We start from the raw sequence: 27,120 nt of genomic DNA, 5'->3' as shown, positions 1-27,120 counted from the left end.
TCAGTGCGCTAAATAATTATCGCTTCGAAGAAATGGAGGGGAAAAAAAGAAAGACAAGGGAAGGGAGAAGGGGAAAAGTAGTGTATGGTAGTGACGTACCTGACATTGATCGACTGCATTGGATGTTCCTGCTGGAGATAGAGGGGCTGCTGGTAACCGCCGGGATCGAGGCTCAGGCCATCAGGTGACTGCTGCATACCGGGGCCCGACATCATCTGCAACAAAAATAAACACACATGCATTGTTTTTAGATCTGAGGAACCTTTTTTTTTTTTTTCAGTTTACTCATACATAACACGTAAGGTGCATATAGCTTCACACCAATTTCCTTTCGTTTGGAATACATTTGAAAGCTCTTTGTTCCCCACCTGGTAATTTTACTCGTGTACCCATACAAGAGGCATTTACAGAATTTGAAAGTTAAAAAGGAAAAAAAATTTTAATTCGAGTAATCGCTGTATACGCTGTTTTTCCACGCGAGCAGGAAATGGGTTGAGTAATGTAAAGCTCGTGGAAAAAAGGGAAAAAAAAATACAATGACGGATAATGGTGGGGTATTACGGAGTTACGAAGTGCTGTTAGACGCCGATCGGGGGATTTTACGTTTGAAGAAAAAAAAAGATTGTTTCCATTCGGCTCCTCCTCTTCTATTTCTTTGTATACCTTTTTTTTCCCCCTCGTAAAATAATATTTGTTGCACACGCCTGTATACGGTTCAACTGAAATGTTAAACAGTTTGAGCTAAGTAAAAATTTATTCAAAACGGAGAATCACTTTGAAAGACGTAATATGTATATACAAACACGTGGGCGTGTATTTTTTTACGCCGTTAATTATTGTGCATTTTTCCAAGAAGCAAAAGAAAGGAGCCTATTCATCTTGTTTGAGTCGTTTAATTGCCTCCTGAGAAATACATGTGCATAAATAGCCAATGCAATCAATGGCCTCTCCGTCACGTGCGAGAAAAGGTACTGAAACGTGCATTTTACATATACCCATGCATGCATAAAAACGTCGAAACATACACTAAAACGACGAAGGACATCAAACTCTTTTACTAGCCATACCTATGTGTTAAATGCACTTGTAACACGAATAATTTCATAAAAACAGCAGCTGATCGCGAATTCATCATGTACTTGAAGTTTTTTTTTTTTTTTTTCTTTCTCAACAGCGATCACGTTCCTGCAGACGTTTACTTTGGCGCACGCGATAGTTGCTTTATTTTCGTAGTACACGAACGTGCACAACTTTAGTTTTTCGAGACGCTTTATTGCAAAATCATTCAATAAGTATAGAGCCGAAGTAAATTGATATTCACATAACGGCAAATTCTTCGTTGTGCAACAAAACGGTTAACACGAAGGTATTTATACGCGTGACGATAATCAAGCGAAGAATTACAAATTTCAATGAAAAAAAAAAAAAAAAAAAAAAATTGGAAAACATCGCTCGTTTTGACAAGGTATACGCGTAAGTATAAATAAGATGCGCCTTTAAAGCAATGCCATCGCTCCCCAAGTTTTTCAAAACATGATTTGATTTTGATGAAGCGTTAAAATTACGAGATAAACAAATGAAATTGACATCAGTTGGATAAAACCCGGGCAGGGCCATAATCAGCTGTAAATAATAACAAAAACCGAGTAATCGCGAAGATTGATAAATTCATTCGCGATAGCAGTAATACGTCGATTAATCAAGTGCTCATTGAGAAATAAAATAAAAATTAAAAAACTCCATCGCAAAAGTGCCCCGTCGTCCTGGAGCTCGCGAACGCGTGCTGTGCCGTCTATGACTCGCCAGTTAACGCGTCATGCCGTAGCAATTGCTCCGATTCATCACGCGAGTCAAGGAGAGGGAGAAACAAACACGTACACGATTTTTCCCTCTTTCACCAACACGAAGGACTACACATCCACATCCTAAGCAGAGAGAGATAAGCCCATTGTTTCGCTTCTCGAAAATAACACATTTCAGATATCAAGTCCCTACTACTTGGGTATACTATACTTTTGTTATCGCGTTAATTACGCACACGTAATGTATACATACCTACATGCACTAAACAGACATCTCCGCCCATAAACGCGAGTGGATGTACATTAGATGTATTTTCACGTAAACGCGGGCCTTGAGCGCAGAGAGCGTCGCGTTACGAAATGCTACGATGTTTGCCTTAAACGTTTTTTTCAAGCAATCAAGGCGTTCAAGGCTGACTTTTTGTTTTCATATTTGTCAAGTTGAAAGCTCCCTCGTTTGCGTGCGGTGTTAACTTTTATCGCTAGATCCAAGGATTGCGTGTCAACTCTAGCTGTACAATCACGTATACTCATTAAGAAGAAGAAAAATCGGTAATGAACGTCAGTCAACGAGGCTTTTACGTAAGTTCGCGTAGTTGAGAAATAAAGAAAAAGGGTGAACGCGGTACGGATGTCAGGATATACACGAAATTTCCTGCACCTGTTTTGGGTACGGAAATCGATCGGTGAGATACAATGCACCGAGAGCAAGGATGCGTATGTAATAATGAAACAAGTGAGATGCAGAATAGAGCAACTCCAAGATTCCTCTGTTTGCGCTTACTGGAAACGAGATGGCCTCAAAAGTAGTCACCGGAGGTAGAGCCGAAAGAGATGATCCAAATAGGTATCCAACTATACTTATATCAGCACAACTGGGCAGAAGTCTAATACTGAGTTACGTTGTAATACGCGATATCCAATTTCGACTCTATCAAAATAGGAAACTGATCGATCATAATAAGGAGAGTTCATGTAAGTATAATGGTGTTACATCGAGGCTGCGCTCGACGTACCTTTTTTTTTTCTCTCCTCCTCTCCTTATCCTCCTCGTAAAGCCGCGTTTTCGTAGCAAGCTAAATGACATACACGCACACATACACCAAGTACCGAAACTAAGGCTTCGTGACACACAAATAAGAAGAAACCGAGCAAGACAAAGAAGAACTAGTCTACATCTCCCTCCCTCCTTATACGTCGACATCGCCTGATGAAATTTAATAATTTTCTATCCTTTCCCTCTTCTGTGTCCTAACCATTCGTAAATAACCCGACGCGCGAGCCGGGATGTTGATCTACACATCGGCCAGCGTTCATGCAACGCGACTTGACAACAGCATGCTATACTCCTACCACCTTCTTTCTCTAACACTCACATATCCAGAGACGCCAAGCCGAAAAATAACGCGAACTGTAATACGACCTAATCCCGATAAGCAAGCACTGGGACCAGTATCGTTACTATATTATATTCTTTAGCGAGTAAGCGTCACCCCAAAACCAAAACAACATATGTAAAGGAAGACGGAAAGCATATAGGAAATCTTTCCCTCTCCCTGCCATGAGATGATGCAGACTAATTCTGAGAACTTATGTGCGTCTCGTCGTCTCTGGCCGTAGTGGCAGTGATAAGGAGGCAAGATCTTCGGCTATATAAGCCCATGGCCTCCTGCACGAGCAGCTCAGTCTCAAAAAAATTCGTTCAATGGTCAGGCCAGCCTGGGTGTATACCTAGAGCAGTAGCCAGACTAAAGGCATACGACCTGGAGAACCCGGTCGATGCATTCAACGGTCAGGCCAGCTTGGTAAACCACCGAGAGTAGTAGCCAGACAGGAATACACGACCTGGAGAATCCGGTCGAAGCCTATTCGTGACCTGGAGAATCCGGTCCACAATTTCAATTTAAATTATATCCGGCCACCCGGATCTTGCCTCGAGAGCCACTTATATTCCCCCTTTGTTTCTTTTTAATAAAAGTAAGTAACAATACTTTTTAAACTTAATTCTCATATATCCCCTAATAGTTTTTTTTTCTTCTCTTCGTAAAACCCACTTTGCGTGCCGTTCAATCCGGATATTAATGGCCAAGCAGGTGGCGGGAAAATTTTTATTTCAAAATTTTAATTTAAAAAATCAAGCAACGCTAAGTTGTGTGCCGGTTGGTGCAAATGCCGATGGCCAAACAACTAGCCTCCAATTAAAAATCAAGCAACGCTAAGTTGTGTGCCGGTTGGTGCAAATGCCGATGGCCAAACAACTAGCCTCCAATTAAAAATCAAGCAACGCTAAGTTGTGTGCCGGTTGGTGCAAATGCCGATGGCCAAACAACTAGCCTCCAATTGAAAATCAAGCAACGCTAAGTTGTGTGCCGGTTGGTGCAAATGCCGATGGCCAAACAACTAGCCTCCAATTAAAAATCAAGCAACGCTAAGTTGTGTGCCGGTTGGTGCAAATGCCGATGGCCAAACAACTAGCCTCCAATTAAAAATCAAGCAACGCTAAGTTGTGTGCCGGTTGGTGCAAATGCCGATGGCCAAACAACTAGCCTCCAATTGAAAATCAAGCAACGCTAAGTTGTGTGCCGGTTGGTGCAAATGCCGATGGCCAAACAACTAGCCTCCAATTGAAAATCAAGCAACGCTAAGTTGTGTGCCGGTTGGTGCAAATGCCGATGGCCAAACAACTAGCCTCCAATTAAAAACCAAGCAACGCTAAGTTGTGTGCCGGTTGGTGCAAATGCCGATGGCCAAACAACTAGCCTCCAATTAAAAATCAAGCAACGCTAAGTTGTGTGCCGGTTGGTGCAAATGCCGATGGCCAAACAACTAGCCTCCAATTGAAAATCAAGCAACGCTAAGTTGTGTGCCGGTTGGTGCAAATGCCGATGGCCAAACAACTAGCCTCCAATTAAAAACCAAGCAACGCTAAGTTGTGTGCCGGTTGGTGCAAATGCCGATGGCCAAACAACTAGCCTCCAATTAAAAATCAAGCAACGCTAAGTTACGTGCCGTGGGTACAAATACCGATGGCCAAGTAGCTAGCTAACCCTTCTCTAATCATCTACCCTGTTCCTACCCTAGTGCCTCGTCTTCAACCCTTGCTGTCGTGTCCCCAGGCTATTGAGCGAAAGCTTAGGCCTAAATACAGAATTTACTATTACGCCGTCTTCGACGTAACAATGGTGTTATCGCTCCAAGTTAGAAGATGACACTCTTGGAAAAATTTGATGATAAGATCAAATGCGATATGTTTCGTTTGAATAATAATTAGTGTCAGTTCAATCGCCAACCTTTTTATTTCGATGTAACATTAAATTGTTTATTCTCAGCTTTAATTAGACGAGCTCCTTCTGTTTGCGTGACGTCAATGGGAGCGCCGCAATTTACGAGGCTCGTCTAGTGATTTACTTTGAGGACACAGCCGATATGCTGAGTCAATTACTTTTGTTGTTGTTTTTTGAGTTTCTTTTTTTACAATTATTGTTTTTGTTTTCAGCGTACAACTTAACACCTTTCGATTCAATATAATTATGTTACAAATATTACGCATGTGCGTGTACATCGAGCGAAAAATCTTCTGATGCGTATCGATAATAACAGTCGTCTCCACCGTATATTCATAAGCTTTTCAAGTATAAACTTTCTAAAGAAAAAAAGCCAGAGAAGCTGCAACCTCGTTACAAACTTTTTCCATCGGATGAATCGGCAGATTGATTTCACTTTCGTTACCGTGTGCCACCAACAATATCTTGGATGAATTCGATAAAAGAGAGTGTCGAGACGAAGTTCTCTCCGAAAATAGATTCCGTGAATACGTTGCTGCACATCATCTCTCTCGAGATAAATTTGGATTTCATTCACATGTCGCAATAATGAAAAGAGGAAGAAACGGCATCGGGTAAGACAATCCAAGCAATCTTTTCACGTAAATAACTAAAAAGAGATCAAACAACGTGCATATGCCGAGAAATAGCGAGTGCAAACAACACCGAGACTTTTCAAAGCTGTCACATGTGTATTCCTAATTCTCCCAAGAAAGATCGTCGAGATTTCATAAGCAAGTCCTCGGTCTTGAGTCACGTCGTCAGATACTCTGGAGATAGGGCGACAAACACATAAAGAAACACTTGGCTCGTTACCCGCCCGCTAGACAATAGTCGAATAAAAATGAGAGAAGCTACTTTGACGGCGGAAAAAATGTACAAACACATCGATGTACCTAAGGTACAATTATGCAGAGAAAATGTACATACACGTATATGTACCTGTGACTGGTATCCGTGATGCATGGGATCGTGCTGCTGCTGAGGTGGCGGCGCCTGCTGTTGTTGCTGGTGATGCTGCTGCTGGCTCTGTTGGTGCTGTTGTTGCTGGTGCGGATGCATCGCGGGTATGTCAAAGTCCTCGTCCCCGAAACTGGGCGTGTGAAACGTCTGCAACAAAAAGAACGCAAAGTTTCAAATACCTCTTGTCTTGAGCAATTAAGAGCATAAATAGTTTTGCTACTGTTCGCTAATCAAAAGACGAATGCAGCTCTATTGTGTAGTTTCTTTTTATTCTTATTTTGCTTCGGGTTTTTGATCAATCTAAGGCACGGGAAAAAAAAACATTAACACAATAGAAGACTTTCTTTGATTTTTTTTTTATTTCTGATGCAAGTGCTGCAAGTGCACTTAGTGACTGTCTGAGCCGATTCAAAAGATGAGACGAGATTTTGAGCGCGATATCAAAGGTACTGTAATAAAAAAAAAAGAGAAGATCTGGAAAGGAGAAGTAAAAGGAACGGGGACTAAAAGGAGGAAGTGTATACACGACGAGGCTCTTTTATCTTCTTTTACTCGCGCGTAAAACTGATCCTTCCAGCGATTTTTGCGAATAAAGTTCTACTGCCCAATTGGAAAAGAACAGGAAATAAAGAAAACATATGTTTTCCAGTAGTAGAACTTGATAGGACGAAATATGGGGGGAAAAAATAGTCCGCTCGAAATTTGAATCTTCCCCTCCTCTGGCTGATAGACCACTCGCCAGCTATGTTACCAACTTTTTTATATTTCTTGCTCCTGCGCGAACGAAACAAGAGCTCTGATTGCTTTTCCTACCCCCCCCCCCCAACCTTTCTCTTTACTTTCGTCAGAGTCTCGGTAATGAATCGCGAAATTAATTATGCGAGCTCTATGCTGATTGTTAATTGTTCTGCTGCGCTGTACTTCACTCTCGAGCGAAATGAAACGGCGTTTCTATAAATTACGCGCTTTTACACTAATGAAATCCATTTGATTTTCTTCCACTCTTTTCTTTCTTTCTTTCTTTTTTTTTTCTTCATCCTACTCTACGGAACATTCGTTCCATTGAAATGTCGACGGGGCACTATTGTGAGGAATGAATAATACGAAATCACAATAGAGCATTCGAGGATAAGAAACAACAATTTATCGTTTATCATGGAAAGAAAAGAAGAAGAGAAAAAAAAAAATTATTCCTATGAAACTCTCGTTCAATGATAAATCGACTGTCGATGAATGCAATTCCGAGATATCACGCGAAACCTTACCTGCACGCAAAGTTCCAGTAAAAGTACTTAAACCAAATAAACCATGGATAATTTACCATTAAATGTACAATGTGTAAATTCATTCGATCATCATCAAAAAACAAGTGAAAAATCTACTTTTCGATCCACCGATAACCAAAATCGTTGAACGAGCACATCACGATTCGTAATCAATTAAATTTTAGAAACTCCACATCGCCATTGACAATAGAACGAGATACATCGAGAACAAAAAAATGCAGGAGCGTCTGCAGTGACACGATTCTCGAATGGAAAAAGCGTGCAGGCAGAGGTAAAAGAGCAAAGAACCAGAAGTGAAACACAAGTAAAAAGTCGTGTACGAGTTGGGGGGAAGGTATAAGAATTTGAATTAAGGGGTGTTGCCGGAGCTGCTGAGGAACGTCATTTTTCTTTTGGCAAATAGAGAGAGAGAAAGAGAGAGAGAGAGAGGGCAAGGGGGGTCTGCTCTTTCTCCATCTTGTTAAAACTCTTACCGACTTCCCTCTCTCTCTTCCTCTCTCGTTGGAAATATTATTTAGTTGGTTTCACTCGACCTTATATGTACCCACCCGCGAAACTTATTCGACTCTTGGTCTAAATCGATGAGTGTAAGGCGTACTCGCGCGCACACGTACCCAAGTGCATGAGCGAGTGTACGAGAGTTCAAGAGTTCGTCCCCTCCTCTCCTTGTCCTCTTACGTAAATACAAATTTTTATAATGGAATTCGACGTCAAATGGAAATTGCCCTTCTCTACGACCTGAGTCTACTGTACTTTTTAATACATTGTTCTCTTTTTTTTCTTCTTCTATTGTCCTTATTTTCTACGGATTTGCCGTTTCACTCGGTGGAGGTAATGTAGAGTTAAGTGTATATTTTAAAGAGAAGGAACGAAAGAAAAGGTCGTTATATTCGATTTAGTTTCAGCGGCAGTAGAGAGTCGAGTTTTTAATAGGGCTTCGCTAATGTTTTTTTCAAAGGCAATTTACAAGCAAATTAGAGTTGCTCTCTCTCTCGGCTAATCGCGTTAAGAGGCTTGCCTGGCGGAGAAGGGGAGGCTTAATCGATGCCGTTGACTGTTTCTCCTTCTCTTCTTTTATCCTTTTTAGGAATACGTCTTACGTAACTCTGTCCGCGAATTCCTTTAGGTATGAACCCCCGTTAGGTTTATGTACATCGTGTATTGATTTTCGCGCACGTGTGATTTTTAGCAGCAGGTGCTTGGATATTTATCCTTTTTTTTCTCTTCGATGGAATTTCAAGGATTTTTTTAATGATTGTTTTGTGAAAAATTTCAACAAAAGATCGCAAGACTCCGATCGAAAAAAAAAAATATATGCTAATGATCCACGATCCAACGTGTCCCACACGGATTTTGTACGTTGTCGCTAAAATAACGTACGGAATCGCCGAGGCAAACGAGAGTAGAGAGAGGCATAAATGTTATTTCAGATGTCATGCATGCGAGCGACGACGACATATTTGAGCTAAAAATATAACAGAGGAGAATCACCATAGTGGCGCGAATCTCGAGAAAGTTTTTTAACTCATTCGAATGAATTTATTAGCGAAAATATGTTAGGGGCAGGTGATTATTTATCGATTTTTTTTTTTCTTATTCCTGCATGGTAATCGAGTAGAGTTATGTATGGGTTTCTTGATCTATCTCGCAAGACGTCGTTTTGGGCTAAGCCTCGGCGAATGATTGATTGCTAAATCTTTGTATGTGTATGATTACTCGTTTTAAAGAGTAAGATGTAATTTGATTTGAAAGGTAAAAAGAGACTGGGTTAAATATGTTTATTGGAAATCGTTAATTCTTTTTCCTAGTGATTACGATGCAAAGCGTGTTATTAGTGTTTTGGTTTTCCAATAAAAACATGGGATATACTCGTTCGTTTCAAAGAGAAAAATAGAGACAGAGTTGCCTTGCCTTTAACTATAAAAATTGATGTGGCAAGTGTTGTTTTTCTTATAGTCGGGAAAAGTGGTTTTCATTACGCGAGCTCGAGTCTACTTAAATCATATAGTAATCATCGAAATGACGAAATTTTTTTTTTAAACTAATCGAGTACCCTCCGGCTGGCAGTTAGAAAATGCGTCGATGTATTAATAATTCACGTACCTCATTTACCTTGTAATTTTTAACAATCGACGTTTATTAAACCATTCAAATGTCATGCAATTACTTTTACGACTTTACGAATCTGCTTTGTGGAAACGCTGGAGTAAATTAACATACAAATTGATAAATAGATTATTATGTAAGCTGGAAACTTATGAGTTAAAAAAAAATTGATCCTCAACAGCAAAAAACGATTAACAAAAAAAAAAAAAAAAAAAAAATAGCTTTAAATGTTTACTCGTTTGTGCATGTATACACACAGTAAAAAACGTTTAAACCATTCTATTATTTATAATAAAAAAAAAAATACAACCACCAAATCGATGCACTTCACGGAAAAAACTTTGCTTAAATCAGTAAATAAAAAAAAAAAAAAAAAAAAAAAAAAAAAAAAAAAAAAAAAAAAAACTAAAAAGAGAACAAAAAAACAAAAACGATACATAGTAAAAATTTATCGTCCCTCACAGTTTAGCGTATAGTAAGAGCACTTAATAATTTACGACTTGGTAATGACGTGTCCAAAATTACGGGAAATTACATGTTGGCTACATATACTGCGTAAACGGTAAGACAAAGAAAAAAAAAAAAAAAAAAATGAAACACGAGCAAGTAGAACACAGGAAAAAGTGAGATATCGTCGAAGGTGAAGTTGTGCTCTGTTGTAAATGTCGAGATCCGTTTTTCTGCGTTTCTTGCGTTATAATATTTTTTTTTTATGGTATAAGTATACACTGAGTAGTTCCCGCGATAAACGAAAAGTATAATATTACCTACAGTAAGCCAAGAGTATACTTACTGCTGCTGTTGTAAATTGAAAAAAACACAAGGGCCTTTCAGAACAATACTATTGTTTTTTTTTCTTTTCAAAGATTCCAAGTATTAAATATGTATAAATTTTCCATGGATGAAATATTCAGGGCATTCGGATAAAAAATAAACTTCAGAATCGTTGACCTAATGTATTTTGAACGAGAAAAAACTTAAAATCACAATTTTTACAGTAAAAATAAAAAAAAAACCCTTAAATTTATTTATCATTGGTTTCTTGACTCGAATCAAATTTGAGAAGTAAAAATTCCATTACACATTCCTCTTCTTCTTCCTTTTTCCTTCGAGTGATTGATCACACCTCGCTGCAGCGAACGGAGCTTGATATAAAACTACGAAAGATTTATTACGAGAATTTTATGAAAAAAAAAAAAAAAAAAAAACCAAGACTCTTTTTTGTTTTTCTCTCCGTTTTACTTTTCCCATTCGTTTACTACGATTTTGATGAATGGCTTCGGGGCAAAAATTTATGACGAACTATATTTTTACGGGGTCGCGCACAATGCATAAGAGCCCGTGTGCCGCACCGGAGGATGGCAACAAATTGAAAAGCGATTCATGATCGAATACTTTTATTTCGAGCCGGGCTCTCTCGACCCCATTGTTCTTTGTCCCGGATAAAAATACACGCGTCGAGAAACTGCTGAAATGTATAACACAAAAGACAAATTAGTATACCTACACGCTCTTGACGGCTCTTTATTTTCTTTATAATAACAATGTACTGATGATAATAGCTTGAAACGCCATATTATTATGCAGTTGACAACTCACAATGAAAAACACGAGTAGTCACGCGACGCACTCAATTGCTGAACGAGGTAGAAAAAAAAAAAAAGATAATACTACGCAAAGTCCACGACCTAATTCAATGCTATTTTGTAATCGCGTATAATTGCATACGAAAACTCTGTGGTTAAGAATTTCTCAGAACATTTTTTTTTTCGAGGCACTCCTTCGAATAAATGGTTTGTACCTTAACGGACCATCCACGAAAAAAAAAAAAAAAAAAAAGAAATTGTCAACTTTTTTAAATACAGCGAGACACTTTCTATTAAATTTGGTGCTACTTTTAAAGAATTTTTTTGAAGATCATTTATTTTTGGTGGGCCCAATTTAAAAACTTCAACTCAAGAGTTCATGTACTATAAAAGAGAAAATGAACTACCTCACCTTAGATAATCTTAGTCGCGTAGTAATGAAAGCCAAACTGAATACGTGGCCAGCGCCATACTTACAATAGTTTGTTACAGCTATCACATAAGCAGGGACGCAGAGGCGCGATGAAAAATGAGTGTTTTTGTGTTGTCTAGGTGTGTTTCAGTGATGCATGCAATGTCGATGTCTTTTGTCTGGAGTATGTGTGTGAGTTCAGTCGTTTTGTGTGTGATGCTGTTCGCGTTCCAGTTGAGTAGCGTAAAGTCTCTGTCTAGCGTGGCTCGCGGATTTATCGCGTTATTAGAGCACTGGTAACTGCCCATTTCGCAACGAAATTAAATTATCCCCTCCACCTCTCGTACGGAGCACATTTCGTAAACAAAACCCTCGAAATTACTCGTCAATGATTTATACGGCAGTTGCCTGGCCGGGTATATCATTTGACGATGCCTCAGTCGCGCATACAACAGTCATTGCAGAGAAAAAAAAAGCCAATGGTGTACAAATATTCGACGATTACTCACGCGAGTAAGCGATGATGAGATCAATGCAGCCTCTGTCTCGTGAACACGTGAATTGCGCGTGATTTATATTCGCGATGCTTTTCACCATAAATATACTTTGGGAAGAAAGCAGCGCTTCGGGAATATTGTAAAACTTTCGCGTGCCTGATTAATTCGCGCGATACGCGGTAAAAGTAAATAATAAATCCGATTTCGCGGAGTATAGGCGAGTACGGATTTTTTTTTTTTTTTTTTTTTTTTTTTTTGCAATTTTACAAGGATGCCCGTACCGCGAATTTTACCCGACGATTTCGCGCCTTTCACCACCAACGTATCAATCAGCAGCAACAACAGCCGCGCGAGCATTTGTATTTATTATTAACGATTACACGGTGATGTTATTTATCCGCGATCGAATCACAAGAGTCGCGCAAATAAATTACGCCGCTGCAGGAGCAGGCTGTAATTATATACCCCGTAAGCTTGCATTACATGTACTCTCGTGACTCTGCGCGTTTCGCCACCCGATTCGAGAGTAAATTTTTTCTTTCTTTTCCGATCAAAGTAGGTGCACATGCACACAAAGTCCCCGATTTCCATTGAAGCTATAATTGTATATACATCGTAATATTTGTAAAACAATTTACAATTTTGGTGACATCAGCTGTACCGAAATTGTAGCTTGGATCGCGTGAATTATTCAACAGCGATAATCGTATATATAACATATGCTGAGATAATTCGTAGAGATGATTTATTGGAAATTGTATTATACCAATTGTAAGCTCGAAATATCGCAAAGGTGCACTAACTATGTGCGACGTATGCGAAACTGGGTAAGTTATGCCAAGGGAGAGTTTGGTAACCATTTTCTTTCCTTTATCGTACAGGACACGCAATCTTACACACATGTGCATGGGTACAAAGAGATACAAGGTGAGCACACGGACGGGCCTTTACGAGGTCGTTTCCACTTGGCGCGCGTAAAAAAAGCTCATCTAATTTCGCGTAAGCTTTACGACGGCCATTTGCCCGACAGGCAATACGTACACATACATACACGCACAGCTCGGTTCACTGTACGCGCGCGAGCTTGCTTGTTCATCCTTGGAGAACATGGAGCAGGTGAAGGGGATTTTTCTTCTTCTCACTGCTACATGTGTGCTCACGTGTATTATGAGTCAAGCTTTATACCAAACAGTGAAGGGCTTTAAAAACCTGTCGACCAATGGACCAATCGAGAGGATTTTTATTCGTAAATTTATTAATAAACAAATGTCAATTGTGGCGAGAGAAAGCAGTACATATTTTTTTGCGAGAGCAATTAAACGGTCACGGATTCAGCAGTGCAAATATTTGCATCCAAACTCGGCCAATAAAACGTACACTGCAACAACAATAAATCCGTATAAGGTACCTACTTATATGCATACCAACGCACAAACGCTCAATTGAACGCGCCGTTATTTATGCCGCGGTGTAACGCAAAGCGATCGTAAATAAACACAACTGCACCCACCGACAGATGCAACGGCGCATACTTTGCCTTCCATCGCTGGAACGGGAGAAAAAAAAGGTGTTGGGGGAAAAAAAACAATGAAAATCGTCTAGGCTGACGATTTCTCAATCGCTCGAGCGACGACAACAGAGTTACGTATGCGATACACGTCAATCAGCCGTAACCCAGCTTTGCGTAAGGTAAAGTGCGCGCGTGAGTGATGAGCGGGTAATTTGTTATTTGAAAGGGAAGAAAAAAAGCCGAAATTTCGGGGATAAACCAAGTGTAAAGTTACAAAAGCGTAGGGTTACGGGGGAATCACGAGGGCACATTGTTAATGATTAAGTTACGACCGATGGGACGCAAAGTGATTACGGCGTTGAACCGATATCGTTGCGCGAGCCGATGTATGGCGCGTAAATGAAGCTGCGCGCTAACTTTACAACGCCGAGGTGTATACGTGATAAAGCAACCCACGAGAGTTGGCAAAAAGTTTTAACAATGTGGCGTTATTGAACGCAGATGAACTTGGTTTCGTGCGGCGAAAAAGTTTTTAAAATCAAATTAATTTTTAAATTAATATAAAAAAAAATAAAAAAATAATCAGAGCATAGTATGCAGAGATAACGAGCCAAATTGTGTACTTTAACGAGGTTTAAGTACCAGCGGGGTTCAGGAGAAAAAGTCCAATCATCCCGCTAGACCAGAGTTTTTGTACATAAGACATGATAAGTAAAAAACATGCAAAGCGCTAATGAAGGAAAGGTGAATAAATACACAGGTGATGGTATAGCAACGCAAACAAAACAAAAAAAGGGGAGCAAAGAAGTGGTTACAGTGTGCACATACCGCGGTCGTTAAAATACTGAAAATTATAGCCCGCGAAGTTGTTTATTGCAGATTGCCAATTATCCGAGAAGGAGAGCGGCTGCATTGACTGATCGAGCTGTCTCGGTTCGTTGTGCCCATGTATAGTTGCTGCTGTTGCTCGCAGCTGGCGTTTGCATAATTTAATGGTAAAACAAAAAAGTTTACGCGGATACGCAAAAACTGTGCAGCTATTGTTGACAATAAAAAATAAAAAAAGTATTCAGTGCTGCTCCTGTATATTTCGATTACCGATTCTCAACGTCTCGACTGTCTTGTGTAGCTTAGTTTTTCCTATCTACTTTCAGATATTAAATATACTTACTGGCTGTGATATCATTTTTCTTTTTCATTCGCCCCGTGACCTAATTTTTTTAAATCTAATCGAGCGAAAGCATATACGTGCGCTTTCACTAATTTCATATGGGAATAGTAACGCGCCGTATAATCAACTCCTAATTTTTTCTGAGTGTGCTTATTACATTGTCTTTTTTTTGTTCATAATTATAAAATAAAACGATTGTACGTACACAAAGAAACGTGCCAGTACATTTTTTTTGTTTTTTTTTTTTGTTTTTCACAGTCAACGGCCGTCGTGATAAATCAATTGGTTTGTCCGAGGGTTTTAATTGTCTCGTAATTATTGTTTATGGCAAGAGTTAATCTTCAACCTAATTACTAAATCAAAGTCACAATGTGTACCCTGCGAGATTACTGTTGCAATCGTATATTTCTGTCAAACGTCAAATTAATTTTCTCAAACGAAACAATGTAAGAGTAAGTAGGTACGCACACAGTAATAAAATACGCGGCATCTGTCGATGTCTCGCGTTTGAAATTCAACGCCACGGCACGCGGGTCGATCGATTTCTGCAGATGCACGCGCGATTCTGAGAATTTGCTAAAAGAGATATAATATATTACATGTGCCTAATGTGCATCACCGACAACAACGATATCGCCTTGTTTCTCGAAAATTCGTGCCACTTGGCATTTTCGACTCGACGAACAATGGCAGCCGCTGTTCGTTCATGGTATTCCAATCAGGAACGATTTTTGATTTATCGACGCCAGCGAAATTCGAACACGCAGACACTCGTATGAATAATAGAACGCCCGTAGTAATGATATCTTTGGAAGTAATCTAGAAGAAGAAGAAGAAGAAGAAGAAGAAAAGGAAGATAAATCCTCGAATTGATTCTATAGAAAATAAATTTCGCAATCGCGTCGGAGCTATCGCGGCGAGAATACCGCTCGATGTGATCAATCATTGCCAATGGGATTTCGCGATAGTGCAGGTAACAAATAAAAGACCAAAAAAGAAAAAAAAAAAAAAGTTGCAATCGATATCCCTATAGTTCTCAGATTTATCGATATTATTAGTAATAACGAGTTTTTTTTTTGTGTGAGTGAAAAATTACCAAATGCTATTTCTGAGAAAATAGACTGTAAATGCGCACTTCTCGTGCTAATGGTTTCACACACAAATGAGGAATTTATACAGTTTTTAATGCGGGAAAAATGAAAGGCGGAGAATCAAACGTCGCTATTATGTCGTTACGCTTGAACGACTATTTTCTCTCGTTCCATTGAAGTTATGTAAGTGCTAAGTGAGTTTCAATTGCATCCAAAAAGTTTAGAGTATCCTGCTGATGCTGGGTACGATAAATTTTTTTTTTTAAGAAGCTATTAACTTTCTAACGAATAGAAACGACTTCTTCTTTATTCCTGATTATCCTCACTGAAATTAAAACGGACCAAAATATCGAGTAAAACACTACTTGTCAGTGAGCAGAATTAATTGTTGTAAAACAAATGTGCTAATCATTCAACTAACAAAGAAGTTAAAATGATATTAAAAGTTAATTATTTTATGTTGTATAAATTTTTATCTTCATTGTAAATTTCTAGGTTTGCAATCGATTTTGTAATTGAAACCTACTTTTTAACGAATGGTCAGCAACTCGGTACTAACATTCAAAAAAAAAAAAAAAAAAAAAAAAAAAGGAAGCAATATATCAAAAAAGCCAGTGCAATAGACCAACAAAAACAATGAGGTCGGAAGGGGCGTTGGGAAGGGGAGTGACGTAAAAAGTGGAATCATCGCTCAAACGATGATTAACGAAACAGCTTTTATTATCCTTTGGTTGATTTCAGCACTTTTCTCCTTCTCGCTACAGGTATGTATTAGAAAGGCAAAGTAAAAAGTACGGCCCATCCGCGAGCAACGATAAACAAAAGAGAAGGAGAAGTAGAAAAAAAATCTCTTTCGTAGTGTATGTGTTGGTTGTACACGTGTAAATAAGTACCTGTTCAGCCATGTTGCCGTAGCCGTCGTGATGGTGGTGATGGTGGTACGACGACTGATGGTGTTGCGGCACGTTCAGGGACAAGTCGAGGTTCTCGCTTCTCTGCAACAGCCAATCAAACGGAGAAAAACGTTTTAATTTTACCATAGCATTTGCACGCTTATCTACAGGAGTACTTGTGTGATAAAAGTGTAACGTATAGGCCAGCACTTGAGTTAATGCAGCTCATGATCTTTATTACTGAGCGTATGTCTTGGGAGATACAGGAGTAGTAAGAAGGAAAAAATGATAATATTATTACCATCGAATATATAGGGTCTAATTTATTTAGGTTTCACAAAATAGTAGTGATCATGATAATGGAAAACTGATACTTTGTGTTGGTTGTTACTGATGGATCGGCTTTTGTTGTTTTTACACAAAAGTGCCGTACGAACAGAGCGGTGTAAAAAACATGTTTTTGTCTCGTTTAATTTACCGCATGAATAGTACCTAATCAATCGAGTGATATGTATCATTACACCCATTCACTTCTTTTCTTTTTTTTTTTTTTTTTCGTGCGATTGCATTTCACTTTTCAGGAAAAAAACTGTCGACTCGTCACACTCGAGTTAACAGCGACAAAAAAAACAAGCAAGAGGTACCTACAATCACACATATTTTGCAGATGGAAATCAATAAGCAGTCACAGTAGGGTTAATTCGGTTACTAGATCGATGCACCCTGCACACATCAGCTTCTATGTACTGTACCTACCAACAAATGCGCGTCAGTACCTATGTCGGGGATGGAGTCGCAATTTCGTCAAATTTCACTTTAAAGGAGAATGAGGATAGTGCAAGCGTGTGTGTGTGTGTGTGCGTGTGTATCACAACAGCAGTGCCGTACTGCGAGTATATAGTAACGAATGCGAAACGCGAATAAATTAATCAAGTTCGCGAGGTGTACCTACGTACGAGGGAGACGCCGATAGAGCTCATCGATCAAACGCGAGCGACAAGAGCTTCTAATGGAATTTCCTGTTATCTGCAACTTTGTCGGCTACAATTTGCTGATGCGCTTTGAAGGTAGAATAAGAGGGTGGCGAGAAAAAACGAGCGAGGGTGGGGAAAAAAGGGGCCAAGGGGTCGACGAACTTTGCTTTGGAAACGCTCTGTTCTTTGATTTTCCTCTCGAGCGTAACTAATAAATATTGGATGCCTTTGATCGGGGGTATCTGTGAATTGTACGTACGCAGACCGATGGACATCATTTTTTTTGTACTTGACCAAGTACCGAATAAAGATATACACCTACGGTGATCGACGATAATTATTTGTACTTTGTTTATCGTTGTATTTTTTCACCACCATAAACAGACACAATACGCATTAAAAAAAGGAATTGCATGAATTTTAGTTTACAAGAGTAATACCTGAATGCGAAACAACATACACTAACGATCGTTGAACGTAGTTACAAAATAACATGCATTCAAGCATTTTTTTTTTTTTCCTCGATACATGCATAATACATCAGTACAGGGTATATGGTATACAGGTGTACAAAAACCAAAGCGATCGCAAGAAATTTTCCCCTCACTAGCGCACACGACGAGGGAAATTACAAGGCATTAATAATGATTATCTCGTGCAAAGAGTATGTAGATATACCTAGGTAGACAAAAACGATATCTTTAATGTATGATACAATTACGTAGTGTGGTGTGGTAATCCAGCATACATTGTTCCGATGGCGTTGGTTTACATTGTTGACTCTAATAAGAAATTAAACAGAGGACAGAAGAAAAAAGTAGGAAAAATTTTAGCATTCGATTGAATAATATTGATATATTTGTGTACTGTACAAAAGGAAAAAATAAGTACCGATTTAAAGGACTTGGGGAGGTAGACCGCATGACACACAAGCACCAAAAATCCATATAAGCTTATGAATTACAAGTAGGTACTCGAAGTGCGTACAGGCAGACGAGATATCCCTCTCTCTTTTTCCTTGGGATACGTACAATCTAGTCGTGCAGACACGTAGATAGACGTACAGACGCACGAGTAATGGTAAGTACGAGCGCGCCAGCTGTTACGCAAACGCGAAAACGACGGGGGTTTTACTACAATATTCCAGCTTCAATTACTGGACACGTACAATATACACATGGTATCGTTGCCGGAGCGCAGATAATACCCGCGATGTAAACGAGCTCCGATGGCTAAAGAGTTTGCGCATCGCGAGCTGAGTGTGAATGTGTGTGCGCGCTAAGTGACGGGGAGTCTCTCATCATCGTCTTCTTTTCTTTTGTTTTTCTTCCTTACATTCGAGCGAGCAGGGCAGGAGAAAACATTACCTTGTACTTTCGCGCAAAACAAGTACCGCTCGCTCGCGTGCTAGGATTTATCTGTACTTGAAAAACCGCGAGAGTTACACGATCCATCCAAATGAATGATAAAAATGTGTTCCCGAAGCTCTTCGCAAGTACAGATACATGCGAGGATCTATTTATCAGCGGCGTGATAACTCGACTTTATCGCTGGGAGCAGAGTTAAAATCGCACACGGCCGAGTAAATGAGTTCCGAGTACCGCATACATAATGGCATATATATTTACACCTGTGACGCACGAAAGTTCGAGTGTGCAGTATCAACTGCTGATGCGGCAGCAAATGTGCCGTAAAACTTGATACGCCAACGTGTGTGCGCGTGCAATATTTATCCCTATCCGTCTCTCATCACTCCTCTATATCTGATATTTGATTTCCCCTTTCTCGAGAATAAGGTGCTCCGAGAGCCGTGAGACATAGAGCGAGGAAAGAGAGATAGGAGAATCGCGCGCACCTGTGAGATTAATCTCAAACAGCGTATAATTGAAGAAGTAAAAAATTGAGGAAACCCGTGAAAAACATCGTTACCTTACAGAGCAACACTCCCATTCTCTTGCAAACTTCATCTTCACCCCAAAGTGGCTCTGTTTTCATTCGATTCCATTTAGAGAGTGTATAACGTAGAGTCAATCCCTAGTTCCTACGAGACGAGTTTTGGAATATTTGTCGTGCACCCCCTTTGCCCCGTCAAGTTCCAGCTCTTTGAGAGTCTGATGAATTTTCTCATTACACGCGACTACATGCATAAACCCCCCTCCCACACACAACTCCCAAGCGCACCGAGAACTTGGTTCTCGATTGTTTGCGCACAATTACGTGAACGTACATTCCCTCCCCGTAACCCCTTAATCATCATCATCGTCGCTGTTATTGTTGCCCTCGTCGAGCTGAAACGATGTTTTGCCGAACACACGGGTATAGACAAGCCCGTGCCATCCCTTTCGGCTTATCGAATTCCGATCGCGGTTTTGATTAAAAATAATACGGGCACGCGTGAGCGCGTTGCTGGCGGGGCAAATTTTTTAATTAAAAGGATTTTTCCGAGCCATCGATCGGCGCGCATTATGTTGTAAACGCGACCGAGAAACATGTACAGCTGCAGCGACAGCCTTTTTTATCAATGCGATTGTCCTTTTCCCATTTTTCTCCTCCTCCCCCCCCCTCCCCCTCGAATAACAACCACTTTTCAAGCGAATCGCTCCCTTTTATCAAATTATGCAATAATCGTTCGTGCAGAATTTTAATTACACGTTCACTCCCCCTTTTGCTCGGCAAAACGAATTTTCACTCGTCACGTGTGTATGTGCAGCAGCCTCCGTTCGTGAAAATCAGTCGCGTGTGCGGTGATGACGGTGCAGCAACGAAAGCCAAAACTCACGGCCGGGCGAGCTTTCGTTCAATTAACGAGCCGAAAAACAAGCGAATCATCCCCCCCCTTGTCTTTTCTTTAGACCCTTCGAGCCGCAAAACAATGGCGCAATCAATCAACCGGCGTGCATTTTACGTTTAATACATCCACATATGTATTTTTGTGCGGCGCAGCGGTGAAAATGCAGAGAAGAAAGAAAGAAAAAAAAGAAGCTTTTCGAAGCCTGTTGCACAGCTGATTACCTCTCACGTACCCCATCGATATTTATATACTTGTTCGAGGTACGAACGCGCGCGCTCGCTTGTGTGCACGATTTAGTTGCGAAAGCTGTTCTCTCCGCGCTCCAATTCCGTTTTTCGCAAGAGACGCGTCAGGGCTATTGTGTCGGGGCTCGGCAACGAACTGTGGAAGAACCGAGGGAGAAAGGAATGGTTTTTACCACGGAGTTACGCAGCTCGTGTATACAGAGAGGAGTTAAGTGGCGATCAACGAGTACACGACAGGGATCGCTTTGACGAGATTTATCTTTTTTTAAATACCACGTGTTTCGCAAACCAACTGCGATCCAAACGAGGGGTGGAATTTACAGGACGTTTTTCGGAAAACTTGGTACGTATCCAAATCTTTTCTTCAGCGCGACGATCTTTCCTTGAATGTCATGGCCTCTATTGTCTCTTTACGTAATGTCGAGTCCCTAACTCTAATGTTGTTCGAAGGAAAAGCACGGATTGATGGACGTAACTTTATGTTCTGCTAATCAATAGTAATAAAACTAATCAAATCCTCATTCATTTTACGTTATGTAGTTGAAAATGAATTTAGCGCAAAACGAACACGTTTTTCTAAATGCCGTTGTGCGCGTGTGCCACTCTTTTGAAATAACGCGACCAAGTGCCTTCAGTGCTTATGTACTTGCTCCTGTGAAAGTAAAAACGTGTGTACGTGTACTCTGACTTGAAACCTTCGCATTATAACGCTCCGTAGTTTCGAAACGGCTTATATACTTAGCCTCAATTCTACACTGACACGCGTGAAATTTTTTTTTCTTTATTTTCTGAAAAAAACTTTCGTCGCGCAAAACCAAACTGTTGTTAAAGTGTCGTTCGCTCAACGTTTTTGAAATTAGTTGTGGAAAAAAAAAAAAGTTGTCACTTAAATCGGCGAGTCGTGAAAATCTTGTACACATAATTGATGATTCAGTAAACATACGATTTCCCATGTACGACTGAGTGGATCCGCGGTCGCGAATAAATTTCGCAGCGACGATCGAGCTGTCAATTAAAAAACGTCATTCACTTACGATTGGCTTTTTCCCACTATACAGTCCCTCTCGAAATTGGACTTGAAATGCTTCAACGTCAAGCATAAAAGAGAAAAGTACAGACACTCGTAAGTGACACGCAAACTTTGCTCGCTTATCGATCGCTACGTACTATCCACACTCACGTGCTTTTCCTTTGCATCGATAGAAATTGACTCGAGATGACAGCCGTTCTTTATCATTTCTACAATTTTAACTCAACAAAAAACGCAAGTTGTTAAATTATGTATTCCCGAGCGTAGATGCTCATTTTTTTCCTCTCCTCATCCATCACGCGTGCCTTGTATACATCGCGTCAACGTCAGTCAAACGAGAAAATCCAATTAAGCCTACGGAGATGAGGCAAGAGGGTGGAAAGAAATAAGAACACATTAACAAATCGGACGGTATACTGTTTGTACAAGCACATTGCAATGTTTACTATTACGACCAACGCGTATACTTGCATAAGATTATCCTATACCACTTTTATTTTTAACGAGCTCAGCTTCTTTACCCCAAGATTAATTGAAAAATATACCAAATGCACCCGTGCCACGGAACAGACAAACACAATAACATGCACAAAAGGTCAAAGTTAAAAGTAGCGCGTCGTTTCATCCCTTCGCTTTCGCTCCTCCGTCTGCTATTCTTATCGATCGCGAGAGACACGCCTCGAGGCAAACTGCACGTAACGTCTTGGGGGAACAGCAAGTGCGTGTTTTTAGAACCAGCTCGTAAAATATCCACGTTACACGTGTAATTTCTATTCCAATGGGGTAACGAAGAGGAGGGAAATTATGATGTTAAGTCCGCGATAAGTCGATGGGACAATGATGCTCATTATAACACAGCTCTCCGTGAAGTGCGAGATAAAGTGCACGTGACTTATTTGAAATGAAACCGGAGAAAGGGGGAAGAGAGCAAGTGGCAATTTATACCAACCAAACGTGGAAAGCCATGTATAGCGCGCGGGTAGAGAATAATATGGTTATTGGAAGCAGAAAAGACGGCCGATGGTATATGCATAGAGAGGGGCTAATTTACAATGAGATATTGGATAGGTGTTCCAATAGAGATCCACGTATAATACGCGGTTATAAGTATAGGATATGGGTGCTGTTAAGCACTACTAACTCGTGTGCCTCCATTCGAATGACTTTCACCACCTGCTCGTACAAGTACATATATACCTACTCGCGTTCTGACTAATAAACGATCCGGAGTAACCAACTTTCCAGTCTCCCTCTCTCGCTGATATGGGCTTGCGGAATTATTACTATTACCTCGTGCATTTGTCTCTCTCTCTCTCTCTCTCTCTCTATCCTTTTATCTACTTTATGTTTTGCCTATCGACTGTAAAAGTTTCGGGTGAAATTGCGACATCCTTTTGTACATGTGCACCATCGCAGGATCCATTTATTTTTATAAATCTGTTTGTTGGAGTTTGATGGAGATTCTCCATGGAATCATTAGCGCTTTCTAATGGACCTCCGAAGAAATTTTCATCGGATTTGACGTGTGTTTTCGCGGAAAATCGGTATGCGCTAACAGAAGTGCTTTGTCAACGAGAAAGAGAAAAATGCAGGGTTGCATCTGTACGTATAAAGCTCTCTACCGGATGTATCGATCGAAAATCGGTGTTTTTACCGTATGGTAAGTTATGCGCGTATGTTATACCAGGGATACTTCACAAGGCGCGAAAGAGCAGAGTTTACACGCACATGCATCAAGCAATTTCCGAATCGAGCCTTTTATAATCACGTAATGTGTACACATTACACGTATACGAAGGTACATAAATAACGCTTGGCTTTGAAAAAAAAAAAAAGGTTTCCGATTTACTTCTCTGTGTTTTCTCAATAAATAATGTATATTTGTGCGTGTGTTAGTGCTTCGTGCTTTGATTGATGCAGGGCGTAAGTCGTGTTCTATTGAATTACCAGTTGATAGAAGCTTACAGTTTGTATGAGATACTTTTCTGGACACACACATTCTCTCTACGTACCTTCGTGGATAGTAAATCAGTGGGATTTTTATAGATTCGAGGCTGTAGGTACAGCTTTTAAATCAAACTGAAAAGAGAAACTGGGATGTGGGTCTGAAACGTGAAAGTTATATTGAAAAATATCTAAATTTCAAGCACGTGCTGTATGTATATACATACGGTACGAAAAAGTAAAAAAATAAAAATCTACGTGAAAACAATGTGCAGCGTCGTGCAGGACACGGTTTCATTCAACTCGATAGAAAGTAGGTATTAAATGCGCTACTGTGCCTCAGCACAAAAAAGACAAGAGACAAATAAATCGGGCGGCCTTTAAGGAGCCAAAGGAAAATAATACGCCACCCCACTGTGCCGTTTAAATACCACACCGCCGCGAAGATCTCACTACACCCGTCACTGGATAACCCACGTTTATGTGGTATTATATTTCAAAGGGATGTGCGGCGCAGCAACGCGATACCTTTTCTATTAATAAATTTTAAAAAAATCAAAATAGGCTGTACTCACAATGACGGCACACAAACGTCCCTCGGACACGCGGGTAACGTACGCCAAGACGTCACGCGGGATGTGTGTGTAGGTACTTGAATCGCGTCTATTCGAACGGTGAATTTAAATTCAAATGAAGCGGCGAGCAAGGCAGGGGCGGGGAAAATGCAAGCCCGATTAATTGGAAATTCACGACAGGGTGCAAAAGTAGTGCTGCGAGTGCACGGAGTTGCGTCTTGTACGGACGGAGCGATGAGCATCTGACTCAGGGGAAAAGTCGAACGAGGTAGATGGTTTTCCATTTTTGTTTTAGTAGGGGAGGGGTGGGTTTGACTTTACGAATCGATTGTACTCGGCGAGAAAATATTATTTAGCGAATCGGCTTGTTCCCCCCTTTTCCGCCGAATTTTCAATTTCGTATCGATCGAAATGGACTTTTCGACATCAGGGTTTTTGCAAATCTCGAGTATCATCGGAAAACACATCATACAAGTAATTTCCTTTCCCTGATATTTGTGTTTTAACAATCAACATCCCCACTCCCCGTCGAGTTATCATACTCGCAGATATTGGCCGTGTATAACTCTACACGCCTCTGTACACATAGACTCTCTGTATTATACCTAATATTTACTCTGTTGATTTCGTTCAATTTCGAATATGGAAATTGCACCGAGCAGATCGTACTCCGAGGGGCTGTCCACGGGATTCAAAGATTCAAGAAATAATAACGATTCAATTAGGATTTGAATCTTGAATCACAAAAAAAAATTTAATTTAATTAAATAACCTTTTGAGCAATCAAGCATCGGCGATAAGAAACCCAATAGTTTATCAGTATATTTATTAACAATATCTGCCTTGGTGAGTAAGCAGCGGTGATTAAAAACCCAACTGTTTTTTTGGAAATTAGATATTAAAATAATCTTTGAGGCGAGTAGGCATAGGCAATTAGAAACCCAATTGTTTTTCACTGGATTTATTTATAAAATAATTTTTTAAACGAGTAAGCATCGGCGATTAGAAACCCAACTAATTATTTGACAATTAATTAAAAAAATAATTTTTGAGGCGAGTGAGCATCGGCGATTAGAAACCCAACTGTTTTTCACTAGATTTATTAATAAAATAATCTTTTAAACGAATAAGCATCGGTGATTAGAAACCCAATTGTTTTTCACTGGATTTATTAATAAAATAATCTTTTAAACAAGTAAGCTTCAGCGATTAGAACGTCAACTGTTTATTTGGGAATTAAATTAAAAAATAATCTTTGAGGTGAGTAGGCATCGGCGATTAGAAACCCAATTGTTTTTCACTGGATTTATTAATAAAATAATGTTTTAAAAGAGTAAGCATCGGCGATAAGAAACCCAACTGTTTTTCACTAGATTTATTAATAAAATAATCTTTTAAACGAATAAGCATCGGCGATTAGAAACCCAACAGTTTATTTGGGAATTTTTTTTTTTTTTTTAATCTTTCAGGCGAGTAGGCATCGGCGATTTAAACGTCAACTGTTGATTTAGGAATTAAATTAAAAAATAATCTTTGAGGCGAGTAGGCATCGGCGATTAGAAACCCAATTGTTTTTCACTGGATTTATTAATAAAATAATGTTTTAAAAGAGTAAGCATCGGCGATAAGAAACCCAACTGTTTTTCACTAGATTTATTAATAAAATAATCTTTTAAACGAATAAGCATCGGCGATTAGAAACCCAACAGTTTATTTGGGAATTTTTTTTTTTTTTTAATCTTTCAGGCGAGTAGGCATCGGCGATTTAAACGTCAACTGTTGATTTAGGAATTAAATTAAAAAATAATCTTTGAGGCGAGTAGGCATCGGCGATTAGAAACCCAATTGTTTTTCACTGGATTTATTAATAAAATAATGTTTTAAAAGAGTAAGCATCGGCGATAAGAAACCCAACTGTTTTTCACTAGATTTATTAATAAAATAATCTTTTAAACGAATAAGCATCGGCGATTAGAAACCCAACAGTTTATTTGGGAATTTTTTTTTTTTTTTTAATCTTTCAGGCGAGTAGGCATCGGCGATTTAAACGTCAACTGTTGATTTAGGAATTAAATTAAAAAATAATCTTTGAGGCGAGTAGGCATCGGCGATTAGAAACCCAATTGTTTTTCACTGGATTTATTAATAAAATAATGTTTTAAAAGAGTAAGCATCGGCGATAAGAAACCCAACTGTTTTTCACTAGATTTATTAATAAAATAATCTTTTAAACGAATAAGCATCGGTGATTAGAAACCCAATTGTTTTTCACTGGATTTATTAATAAAATAATCTTTTAAACAAGTAAGCTTCAGCGATTAGAACGTCAACTGTTGATTTAGGAATTAAATTAAAAAATAATCTTTGAGGCGAGTAGGCATCGGCGATTAGAAACCCAATTGTTTTTCACTGGATTTATTAATAAAATAATGTTTTAAAAGAGTAAGCATCGGCGATAAGAAACCCAACTGTTTTTCACTAGATTTATTAATAAAATAATCTTTTAAACGAATAAGCATCGGCGATTAGAAACCCAACAGTTTATTTGGGAATTTTTTTTTTTTTTTAATCTTTCAGGCGAGTAGGCATCGGCGATTTAAACGTCAACTGTTGATTTGGGAATTAAATTAAAAAATAATCTTTGAGGCGAGTAGGCTTTAGGGATTAGAAACCTAACTGGTTTTTAGGGAATTTATTTACAAAATTAATCTCTTAGGAGATTTCTGAATAAATATACTAAACAACTGTATGATTCCTTGTCGCCGATGCTCACTAGCGTAAAAGCTTATTTTACTAATAAATTCACAAAAAATATGTTGGGCTCCGTATCACCACCGCTTACTCGCCCAAAGGCAGATATTGTTAATAAATCCACTGGAAACCCATTTAGTGTCTTATCTCTGATGCTCAATTGTTTGAAA

The 27,120-nt window shown here is 39.4% G+C and overlaps 1 protein-coding gene across 6 annotated transcripts in view; it reads right to left on the bottom strand.

Moving 5' to 3' along the window:
* LOC106641846 (TOX high mobility group box family member 4-B) overlaps positions 1-27,120 on the bottom strand; it is a 273,663-nt gene that overhangs the window by 23,734 nt on the left and 222,809 nt on the right. For 3 of the 6 annotated variants that reach the window (XM_089596112.1, XM_014356393.2, XM_014356396.2), the window contains 3 exons: positions 16,641-16,742; positions 6,056-6,235; positions 100-215 (listed from right to left, as the gene is read on the bottom strand). In XM_089596112.1, coding sequence (XP_089452238.1) covers positions 100-215; positions 6,056-6,235; positions 16,641-16,742 — 398 coding nt within the window. The remainder of the gene's footprint in view (positions 1-99; positions 216-6,055; positions 6,236-16,640; positions 16,743-27,120) is intronic. The other 3 variants (XM_089596113.1, XM_014356395.2, XM_089596114.1) reach the window with 1 other exon arrangement.

This window comes from Copidosoma floridanum, unplaced genomic scaffold (assembly GCF_036245765.1).
Source record: "Copidosoma floridanum isolate Cflo_tuat_1 unplaced genomic scaffold, Cflo_Japanese_pri ptg000029l, whole genome shotgun sequence".
Taxonomy (NCBI): Eukaryota; Metazoa; Arthropoda; class Insecta; order Hymenoptera; family Encyrtidae; genus Copidosoma; species Copidosoma floridanum.
The sequence above is the reverse complement of the archived record's forward strand: the minus strand, read 5'-3'. Positions and strand labels throughout refer to the sequence as shown.